The sequence below is a fragment of the Diadema antillarum genome, unplaced genomic scaffold (genome assembly GCF_040938485.1).
Source record: "Diadema antillarum isolate AM-2024a unplaced genomic scaffold, OU_Dant_1.0 scf00000048, whole genome shotgun sequence".
Taxonomy (NCBI): Eukaryota; Metazoa; Echinodermata; class Echinoidea; order Diadematoida; family Diadematidae; genus Diadema; species Diadema antillarum.
This window is the reverse complement of record NW_027270937.1, coordinates 437,949-449,956: the sequence shown is the minus strand read 5'-3', so window position 1 is coordinate 449,956 and position 12,008 is coordinate 437,949. Positions and strand designations below refer to the sequence as shown.

General features: G+C 37.0%; 1 protein-coding gene across 1 annotated transcript in view; it reads left to right on the top strand.

Annotated features, from left to right (window-relative positions):
- The window catches only part of LOC139715419 (uncharacterized), a 39,251-nt gene extending 38,024 nt beyond the window's left edge, over window positions 1–1,227 (top strand). Inside the window, exon 12 of the mRNA XM_071626994.1 lies at window positions 1,100–1,227. Coding sequence (XP_071483095.1) covers window positions 1,100–1,135 — 36 coding nt within the window. The 3' untranslated portion in view covers window positions 1,136–1,227. The remainder of the gene's footprint in view (window positions 1–1,099) is intronic.
- Window positions 1,228–12,008: the final 10,781 nt, after the last annotated feature.

Genomic DNA, 12,008 nt, shown 5'->3' with positions numbered 1-12,008 from the left:
TTTCATTTTATTTCGTCACGGTACTGGGATGGGCTCAGCCAGATGGCAATTCTTTTTTTTTTTTTTTTTTGGGGGGGGGGGGAGGGCAGTCTGAGAATTAAAAAATCACATGCATAGAACGCAACACAATTACATAACTGAAATACTAAATAATCGAAAAATGATTGTTCAATCAATATCATTTGTTGTAAACCTTAAAGGGGATTAGATACAAGTGTACATGTTTGTGTCACAGCTTTGTAGTATTCTGTAAAGAAGCAAAGGTGTCAGTGCTGTGACGGAAAGAAGCCGACGCTAGTTGGATGGAAAAGATTAATAGTGACTCAATTAAGGACAAAAATGATTTAATTAAGTTGTGCATAAATAGTTTGTTGCTTGAAAGTGCAAGATCTTGTGATGGAGTTGTTTTTTGGGAAAAATAGAAACTGTTTCACACTTTTTATTTGTGTTGTGGTTTGTATGCATATGCACATATACAAAATGTATGTGTGTGTCTGTTTCTTTGCATAATTACACAGAGGGCAAATACATGTTTGTTGTGTAATCCCAATATCAATGAGAAGTTACTTGAGTGGGTGGTAATGTGAATCTTGTGATTGTGTGTGTGTGTGTGTGTGTGTGTGTGTGTGTGTGTGTGTGTGTGTGTGTGTGTGTGTGTGTGTGTGTGTGTTTGTGCGTGTGTGTGTGTGTGTTGTGTTTAACCCATTGAGGACGAGTCCCGAGTATACCCGGCCGGGCAAGTGTCTGTGGAAAATGCGTGTTGTAGCAAAATCAGCCCGTCCTCAATGGGTTAAGTATCTACCGGTAAATGTGTATTTAAAGATTCTAATGCATAAGAATTTTTCAGCTACTTAAGTTAAAAGTGAAAAGTTTTAAGCTGCGTAACTTTGTGGATTGAGTCCTGTAACTATCAGGAAGAAAAAAGGGAGTGGTGTGCCATGTACACCTGTTAAACTATGCCTCTGCCATGCAAGAGAGAGAGGAATGTAGCATTACTCCAAAAAGGAAACTGTATCTACCCAAATGAGTGCATAACTTGCTGTATTGGTCTATACCTGTATCCCTCCTGTACTCTTTTTTTTTTCCCCCTTCACTGTAGGATAGAATTTTGGGATCCCTTGTGTGGAAAAGTTAGCAACAGTCGCCAGCGACATCGCCTGGAAGGGAAAAACAGAAACAAAGAGAAACGAGGAGACCCGTCGTCCGTCAAATGTACTGTGAAAGGAGAAGCGAAAAATTAGAGACATCGCCGGAGAGAAGGAGTTGTATGCGCTGCAGAGATCAACGTTCCACTCTTGCATGTCAGTTTGTACGAATACTCCTGTTTAATTGTTTATGTCCATGTTGAAGGGGCGCGTCACTTCTTGCCCTTTGTGATGTCATGTCTTCAGTGGCATGGTGGAAAGAAACCAAAAAAAAAACAAACAAACAAAAACAAAAAAGAACAATTACTCCTTTGTCTTCAAAGAAGGCATACACACACACACACACACTAAATGAGCATTGGGCATTATGTATAAAAGCTTGTAGTGCTACTTGCAATTATTTCAAGCTTGCGTGTGTTTCTGTGTGTATGTGTGTGTGAGAAATTGCTTATGTGTGCTTTTGTGTGCATATATGTTTTATGATTGTTGTTGTTGTTGTTGCTGTTGTTTTTAATCTTTACAATGGGGGAATTTGTGGACTCAAGCAATGAGCAAAGAGTTGTGCCGTGGTGTTCGGTGACCTGAAATTAGTGTTAGGTGAGCTGAAGTACAGAATATTTCATGTGCTCACTCCTAATGTTCGAGTGTGTGAATGTGCAGTTGAAATCCTGAAGATGTTGATGTGTGTAAAGTAGTAGGGCGGTTCAGTGTTTTCTCAGCCTCTCTGTGCTAAGGTCAGCTTTTATCTAGCCAGAGAGAAGAGTTAGTGTCGAGCCCTGGTTTAGTCATGATATGAGAAAGAAATCAGAATTTGTTGTGCTGTCATTGGTAGCACTGCTGTAATCTTCTCGTACTGCAGCCGTGATTCAAATGAAAAGGGCTCTTTTTTTCAACTGGAAGGAGATTCCACTGTCGTCAATTCAAGTTTAGTTTTAAAAAAAAAAATGGGGGACTCAAAATAAACATAGTAGTAAAAAAAAAAATGGCAAAAACTTAGGTGGTTTTTAAGTTTGACATGTTCCAGTGAAACATTCATATCACTTTGATATCAACATTGATGATAAAATATGGGAATTATATTAGGTGATGTCACCACCTCAGAACTCTTGTATTGGTCTGTGCAAAAACTTCAGAATTCCATGTTTTATTGCTTCCTATTGGGTTTATGATAAGTCCTTTACCAATCTGATTAATTTACTTCTACTAAAAGCAGTAAGTTCAGACGTGGTGGATTTTCACTTCAGGAAGATGCTACTCTTTGTAATACCCTCTGGTCTCCCATAGTTTATAGATTTTACAGCCCTGTTAACCCATTTCATACGGGAACCTGGTGGCTTGTGTATTCAAGTCTGTGGAGATTCCAGAATTCAGTATTGAATGGGTTGACACATGCAGTGTTCTGGGGAGGTATATTTTGCACCATTATGTTGTAGCACAAGTTTGTTGTGGCTGTGTTGTCTTTTCCACAAAAAAAAACACTTTCTTACAGAATTTGTATTATGAGTAATGTCACTTTTTTTTTTTAAATTAAGGTATGATATCAAAGATGTATGTTGCTATATGGGTTTTTACGTTAGTTGCAGTTGTTTTCTTTTTGAAGGATATTTGTGGCAGTGTTCACCTGCGTCATGAATTATGCAGTCCCACCTATGCATATTTGTGTATGTGCATTCCATGTTTGGCTTGATGAACTAGCAGTATTGCAGAAATTTCATGCAGCTTTACCATAATTTCTTGTCATCTGCCAAATTTACTGTCATTAATGACTTCCTTGGAACTTTCCAAAAGGGGATGAGGCACTGATCATTTGATCAACAGATCTAGTTTCGTCAGTCGGCCAAGCGTTAAAAGATCCCATCATATGCGTATCTTATCTTATGATGCTTTGTATTATGGTTCAGCCTGTGGACACCCTGACTGTGTCGGGCTGAATTGCAAATCTGTGAAACGTATGCCTCCTTCTAGCAACACATACAATTGTGTACCTTTATGCCATTTGGGCTATGGTCATTTTTGTAAAACTGGCAAATAAAAATGAAAGAAGAAGAGTATTATGTTGAATATATCCATCAAACTTTGTAAACACATTGTTAGAGGCTGAATTTTTATTTTGCAATAGAGTACTGTCACTCCATATATTCACTGTACATGAAATAGGATCTCTCAGTAGTTCAGAGCAACCAATATTATCATTATACGATATTAATACATCTTTTTAGATAACTTTCCGGTGCTGAAGGGCAATTGTCTAGTCAGGAATTTGAAGCATCTTTGTTTTTGTTTTATTTATTTATATTTTTTTTTTTTTTGCATAGGGTTTTAAAAATTACACATTTGCATAATTTAAGGCACAAACGAAGTCGTCAGGGTAATATAAGACACATTGTTATGAAGGTGATGATAGTAAAAGGTTGTAATACAGTTTGGAAAGTTCTATGACTTTGATGTGTTCTCAAGTCCAATATGTCATGCCATGTATTTATTACAGAGTACCTTGCCACGTGTACAGACAGCATCAGGAATTGTTTTCTAATACGGCCTTTCGTGGAATGTGTGCAGATTCAGTGGTATTGATATGAAACACTTTTCTTCTTCTCTCCCTAGTCTCAATGTATATTTGTGTAATAGACTACAAGAGTGTTAGTATCGTCCAACATCAGTTATCTGGTCATCTCTTTCCCGGATCTCTCTGTTGTCCTGATCATCCTGGCATGTGCTTTAATTAATATACTGTATACGCCATATATTTCACGAGTCTAAATTTTTGTGAATCAGGAATTCCTGACGTTTTCGCTAGTGGTTAAATTCGCGATCATGGAGTCTTGTACTGAACGGAGAAATGTACACGCGTACGTCACGTCCACATTGGGATCAGAGTCAATATTTTCGCGTGTCTTTAATTTCGCAAGTAGCACCTGACTCGCGAAATTCACGAAAATAAAACCCTCGTGAAATATTTGCCGTATACAGTACACACGACTGTCTGTGCTTTTGTGAGGTTTTCAGTAAGAAGTTTTACCTGCAAGATAGCAATTTTCATGGATACAATAGAAAATTTAAAAAAACAAAAACTTGGGACATGTATGCCAAGCACTATGATACAATGTATTATTCATACTCGCCATAATGCTGTTACTGAAAGGAAAGATATGCCACTTGTCTTGACAGTCTGTCAGTTGTCTGATAACAAACTTGAGATAGAGAGCACACACAGGTGTATGAATGCTGACCAGTTATGGACAATAGAGGGCACTATATAGCTGTGAGTGCAGTCCACTGAGCTAAATCCTTTATACAAGGTTAATGTTTTCTATGTGTACATAGAAAGTATCAGTACTTTGTGAAATGTAGTTTAAATGTCATTTTCTGCTGTCATGAAGAGCAATTATCCATTCGTATGAAATCAAATGTTATCTTATTCTTTTTTATTATTTATAGATATGATTACAGGTGATGCCCCATTTCTGACTAGTCTTGCATTTTCTGTGGATTTTCACCTAAACATGGAAATTCTATCAAAGTGTATGTGTCAATTCTTTAAGTTAAGTCTATTTGAGGTAAGGGAGGGAAATTTTCTCTGAGTTTCAGGATTTTCTGGGAATGCTCCCAGCAGCGTCCTTTTTGTCTTTAGGTGGAAATACTTTCGAGTTCCAATCAAGTGTGACATTGGTAGCGTTAGTTCAGTGTTGTTATGTGTTTTCTATTACACTGTCAGTTCAAAGCTAGTTTGAGCTACCTACTATTTATCTCTATGAAAAACTCTCACATTTTGTCCATGAAATAGAATCATGTCTTATTTCATGTAAAGCTCTTTCCAGATAATCTGAGAGTAAGGGGGGGGGGGGTTAAATAGATATGCAATTGTCCCCGACAATGTAGAGGCCATTTTGAATTTTTGTAGACAAAACTGTGCATTTCTTCTTTTTTTTTATGGCAATCTTCTGAACGCAATGTAGTGTAGTGCCATAGCCGTCAAATATTGCCTGCTGTCTCCAAGAAATCTTGCCGAAGCTGCAAAAACATAGACGCAGCGACTGAGATCACTTTTCCTTCTAAATGTACTGACCTGGTGTATGTTGACTGAAGAGGTCATCTAGAATGATGTAAGCTGAAAGTTTTCTGAGAGAAGCGTTGTTTTGCAGAATCTCCAAACCTATGATATGTAGTTGTTTGTAAATTTATGTCAAATATTGAACATCAGGGCCCCGTTTCATAAAAAGTTGATATGATAGCAACTCTTGCTGGAATGGCAATTGTCATGACAATGACAAGAATCCAGCTTCCTGATTGGCTGTTGCTATTGGAAGTTGTCATTCCAGCAAGAGTTGCCATCCTAACATTTTTTTATGAAATGGGGCCCTGGACTCTTGAGAAGCAGAAACCAGTGTTTGCATACCTTCTGTTATAGGTAACTTGGCCTATTTGGGATTCAGTGTAGAGTCTTTTGTGTGTATGTTATTCCTACAGGAAGTCTTGTAAGGGGGATGATAGTGTAATTTCTTCTGGTCAGTGTGCTAAATATTAAAGCTTTAAAGTTAGCATACCAAAAATATGTACTAGTGCCATCACAAAGAAACCATGCTCTGTAAATTCCATTGTAGCCATTGTTTTCCATGGAAGTGTATATAGGTATAGCAAAAGAGAAAGTGACTGTAAAGTCCTGCAAAAGGGGATGTGGCATAGCACGTGCAAGTGTCATGCGAGAAACTTTGACATCTCTGAGAGGGAAGCTGCATTGTGTAAATATTTAAGAAGCTGGCCCAGTTTGGACAGGAGGAAAGACAGTAATTGTAGCACAGCACAAAAAAAAAAAGTGTTCCATTTAATCTACAGTTTGCCTCGATAAGTACTGTCGTCGTCCTTTTCTGTACACCCTCGAGAATTCTATCCCCATGTGGTTTCACTCGGAAGATTTTTTTTTTTTTCTTTTTAGCCTGTAAGCAGTGAATACTGTATGTGAGATGGTTTGATATTTTTGTGCAGGTAATGAGAGAAATACTTACCATGTGGAAATGGGATCCAGTTTTAATGGACACTGAAATTCATGGCTGACCATGACATTTTTCCCCCCAGATCAGAAAAGGAGATTGAGTCATAAGAGAAAAAGTGTCAGAAGCAGTCAACCTTGCCTAAGTCGAATCTATTGGACTTAAGAATTAATAGCTTTGACTTAAAGAAAAATTTTACTTCTGAGGGATTAAGATCAAGATTAACAGAAGAGGGCTTGAAAAGGCCTTTGATGTAGGCAATTCTTCGACTTATGCGAGGTGGCCTTAAGCAAGGTTGACCGTAATATTGCTTTTTCTTGAGCTTATGGCTAAAGTAAATGGGAAATTATGTGAAGGACTGTAGCTTATCTTATTAGGTTATCATGTTATAGATCATCACAATGCATTATGTATTCAAAAGTAGAACATATCTTGTTAAAGGAAATGTATGTTTGTTCCTTTATATTTCATGCTACATTTCTCCATGCCAGAGAGAATTAATGCAGGATATGTTGTGGAATTTCCAGTGAGTGGTGAATGTTTCAATTGTACCCATTTCTTGCAGTTCAAGGAAAATACTTGTGAATAGAAGTAACAGTTTAATTAATTTTGATTACCAAAATACATCATGATCTCATGTCTAACAAACTCTTGTCTGTTAGACGTGATATGTTCTTCCATGGCCGAAATGTTATTGAGACTTTATGATCTGTCAATTGTTTTGTTGTTTGTTCTTTGCAGGTGTTATGGGTCTTTTTATAACTATATAGATGTCATCTAGATAGGGGATTACACGTTTGAGCTTTCAGCTTTCAGCTCAACCACATGCCTCTCATATAACCCTGGTCAGCTGCCTCATCCTGAGCAAACAGTTGAATCGTTGCGGTTCATGCTGTGAGGGTATTCAAATCAATCATTTTGAGTGAAATCAAAAGTGAAATAGAATATGCATCTTCACTCACAAAATGTACCACCTTTCCCTAGCATGTTAAGTGGACCATGGTCTGATTTTTATGTTCTTGTATTTCAAGTATTAATTACTATCTCCTTGTCATCTTCATACTGAAGGATATTAGCCATATGTGATGAAAACAGGAAGGGCACTCTTAAAGAAGTTAACCACAATAGACCACTTGCTGATATGTGAGGGTGATTGTTATTTTTGCTAGTTTACTTCACAGTCAATGTTAGCAATTCTGTAAAAGTCTGAAATGTTATTGAGCCGAAAATCTTTTCTGTGGAATAGAAACGAGGACAATGAACTGATTCATAGCAAATTTGAATGAAATTGACAAAGTCATGGAGGGGGGGGGGGGGGGGGGGAGTAGAAAAACATACGGAGATATTCAGGAATATACCAAATCTTCATTGCGCTGAGTGAGGAATAGAAGACTGTGTACTTGATGATTTCCTGATGTATGGTTTCTTTCATTTCTAAGTATCACGTTGCTAAGTTTGTATTTTTTTTCAGCATTAACAACTGCAGTTGTGTTGCTAACAAACAAAAATGGTATTCAGTCCAAATTGCACTTACAGTTAGAAACCTAAGGGAAGTTGCATTATTGCAAGGAGATATGATTTGTGCTGTTCGTTATTCATACTTATGTCAGAATTTGTGTTTGTGTGTGTGTGTGTGTGTGTGTATGCGTGTGTGTGTTTGTATTATATGAATTTTTGCCAGAAAAAAAAACTTTTTTTTTCTTGCGATCATTTTTTTTTTTCATCGGAGCTGAACTATGTAATATTTGCTTCAACTTGCCAACTTTATATTTCACGCATCATGTGTCTCCGTTGTTGCTCTGCTGAAGTCTCTCACATATAAAACTGAAGTGTACTGATGTATTGGTATATAAAATATAAGATATATACACACACCACTTTGCTAGTTGGTCATGTGTATATATACATTACATGTATAGATATAAATACTGTTGTACATACATTGTGCCATTGAAGTTTGTTTCTGCAAAATATGCAGGATTTCCCCGAAAAATCATGTAGATTTATTCTCTTCCTGTTCCTTTATTTCTGTTATTATTTATCTGTCGCATAGCTGTTCTGTATCATTTACCTTCTCTCAGTATCTCAATATTTTCATTCTTCATATTATGCTGGAGTGTTACACGAAAAATTACTTTACTTGTTTTCAAAAAACAAGGTTGTTCATTAAAGGCAAATGTTGAAATGATTTTTGTAAACGGTTGTCCTGTGTTTTTTTTTATTATTATTTTGAAGTTGAGCAAAGTATGTCTGTGACATATTGTGTTATCTTTGCTTACTACATTTGTGTGATTGTATGTGTTGCTCGTGGGTTGGAATATGGAAGGGTGAAACTGTCAAATCTCTTATGATTGACACACTGTTGTACAATCCAAACAACCTGACCACTAGGTCATTGGCTTTCTTCTTTGCCACATCAGCTTTATTTTGTTTGTTTTTTCTTCTTCCTTTTTTACTGATCCTAATTGAAAGAATACTGAAGTATATGTTTCTATGATAGAACTATGATTATCAAAACAGGATGGGGTTATCATGATACTTCTTTGGAGCAAAGTCATGTGAATGCAACCACAGGGCAAAAGGAAACTGAAATTCGCAAGGATATCACACAAGTGTCTAGAAAGCTACAACCACTTTGTCTCTCTCTATTGGCACCCAAAATGAGCCACGCTGGTCAGTATATCTACATCTCCACCATCACATACCACATGACCCCGTTGTTGATTTTTTTTTCTGTCCTTGAGGAAAGAACTGCACTTGTCATCTGGTACTCGAAAAGTTTTGCTTTCTGTACAAGAACAAACAAGCAGGTTTTCATGAAGCTGTGTCAAGAACTCATGTTCTGTCAAGAAGACGAATTAAACTTGCTTTCAATGTTCAGAGTTCAACTTTCTCTTCCGCAGCATGACTTTGCTGCTTCGGGGGACAGCAGATTAAAGGAGACCTCCGGATGGTTTTCACACGTTTGCATATAAAAAACTATAAATTGGTTACACTGGGTGCAGAGCTTCAGAATTTGTAGTGATTGAGATGAGGAATAGGAGTGTTTTCAACATTTAGAACAAATCACAATGAACAAGGATGGCGACATTGCAGCCTCACAACAAGAATGCGGGAGAAGGGGCTCAAGGAAGCAGAACAAAAGAAGAAGGCATGCATAGATTCTACACAGGCGAAATTGTTAAGCAAGTGGTATTGTAATGGAATTACACTGCAACATTTCTGAAATATGTGAGGCTCTATGTCATCAACACTGTTCAGTGTAATTTGTTGAAACATTTTCAGAGTATTGATTTCCCTGCTCAAGGACCGCAATAAATAACACAAATCTATACGTACGATGGAGCTGTTGATTTATGCACTACAGGATGTGAAGTTATGAAAATCGTCTGGAATGCCCCTTTAAAGGCTTTAAAGGCTGTTTTTAAAGACTGTTTTCATCCCCTCGAGACACACACACACACACACACACACACACACACACACACACACACACACACACACACACACAAATGATATCAGATGATTTCCGACAGGGTATATCTACAAGCAAAACTCCACAAACCTTTGACCCCATCGATCACCCCATACCAAGCCACTGTCTGGTTTGTCTCACTGACATAATGGTATATGATCGCTTACCATCATCTTTCCTCTTGTAGCAATAAAAGAAATCACTCCTCTTCCGAACACTTCAGCAGTTAAAGGCATTATTCACCATTATTTTTAGCAGATGAAAGCAAGCTTTAGTGCCTCAAAATAGTTCTAAACTGTGACTTAGGGATAGAAAAAAAGTGAAATTTTAATCAGTATGATCAATGCTAAATATTGTTTAATATACAAAAATGTGAATAGTTATATATATATATATATATATATATATATATGTATATATATGTATATATATGTATTTATATATGCATACAGTATATAAAAATTATGTTTTTAAACTACACCGTCTACAGTTATGGTTTACTGAGAAAAAATAGTAACATCTTATATTTTATGCTTTATTGCAACATTTTTAGGTGTTAATATTTTTGTGATACAATAATTGACCTACACATCATGTATCAAATGTGATAAATAGAACATTTTTTTTCTTAAATCGTTCCTCGCAATGGTAAACAATACCTAAAAAAAAAAGTGTATTTCCTGTCCTGTAGCTAATGTGGTATGTACTTACTCACGTACAGAAATATTGTACAATACCCTCATGGTTTGCCTTTAAGTAGAATCAGAAAGATGAACTCGTCATAATTTATTTATGAGCAAAATGAAAATAATAAAATGAAACATGATGATGTGTGAAAACACATGTGGAAGCTTTCTCCTTGTAGTGACAGTCACATGATCAAACTGACTCCGACACTTAAGCACACATCTTACCAGAATCTGAATATTATAATTTCTTAGTGAGGAAAACCACCCCCCCCCCCCCAAAAAAAAGAGAATATAATGAATAAACCTCAAAAGAAAGTACAAAATATTCCTTGCAGAACGATACAAAACTGACAAAAATCGGATAAGAATTAAGGAAGATATGACATTTTGAATTTTCACTTCTTTTTTTTCAGGAAACACTTCTCGACCAGTCGTTATGAATATTCAAGTCAGCAAGTTCACGATGTTATGCTCTCACAATTTCTTATTCATTTCATGTACATAATTGACAAAAATTTCGCATTGCATTTCAGCGGTATAAATATTAAACTTGCCTTGCAACCACCCAAAATAAAAAAGAACAGATGTCAATTTAGATATATCTTCGTTTTGGGACACGCTTTTACCGTTTTATTAGCTTTAAAAAAATCATATAAACATAGGCCTACATGAAAAATTGTGAGGGTGTGACATCATCAACTCGCTCATTTGAATATAAGGACTGGGAATATATTGTCATAAGGACTGGTAAAAAAAAAAATGTTTTCCGAAAAATGTGAAATTTCAAAATGTCATATCTCTCTTATTTCTTATCATGGATGCGCTGTGGTATATAGGCCTGAGATAAGACTCCCGACTCCCAATCGGAGGACCCGAGTTCGATTCCCGCCCAGCTAGTGCTTACTGTGATGGTATGACATCATCAACTCGCCCATTTGAATATAAGAACTGGGAATAATATAATCATGAGGACTGGTCAATAAATGTTTTCCGGAAAAAAAAAATTACAAGACTTTCATGAAAGGGACCCCAGGTATATCAGAACCAGCAGAAATTCCATGGAGCTGTAGTGGAAGTTATTAACATGAAAGTTGAGGCAGCAGTAAAAGTAAATACTATACATAAAAATCAGGGGGTGTTTCATCAACGTTTGTCAACGCTGACAACTTGAATCACCATAGTAACAGTCAGTGACCAGAGCATCTCAGCCAATCAAAACCAAGGATTTTGCTGAAATTGTCAGCGCTGACAAACGTTGATGAATCACCCCCTGAAGCAGCTATAAAGTGGTTGTGATGGTGGTGCTGCAGATTTTAAATATTGGAGGAGGCGGCGTGGGCCGTGGGGTAACAATTAATGGTACATTGTATTTGATGTGCTTTCGCTGTCGGCCATCGCATCCAGACAGTTCATTGATGATATGCCTAAATTGCCTCAGATCCTTTCAACAATTCATTCCACGCCGTTAACAGTGGTCAAGATATCCGGGTTAAAAGCCCTTTTCAGTTTTATGTACATAATGACCCTGACTACTCATTCAGTGCTGTTTTAATTGTTACTGATGAGAATGCTCGAGTTAATCATTGTTCAGGTAGAAAGGCGCGTCTCAGAAAGCCACCTGTCTTTCTTGCTCGCTAACAATACCACAGTTCCCGATGCGCCAATCCCGGCCCGCTGCACTCTCCCTCACCCATGATGTATACACACCCTG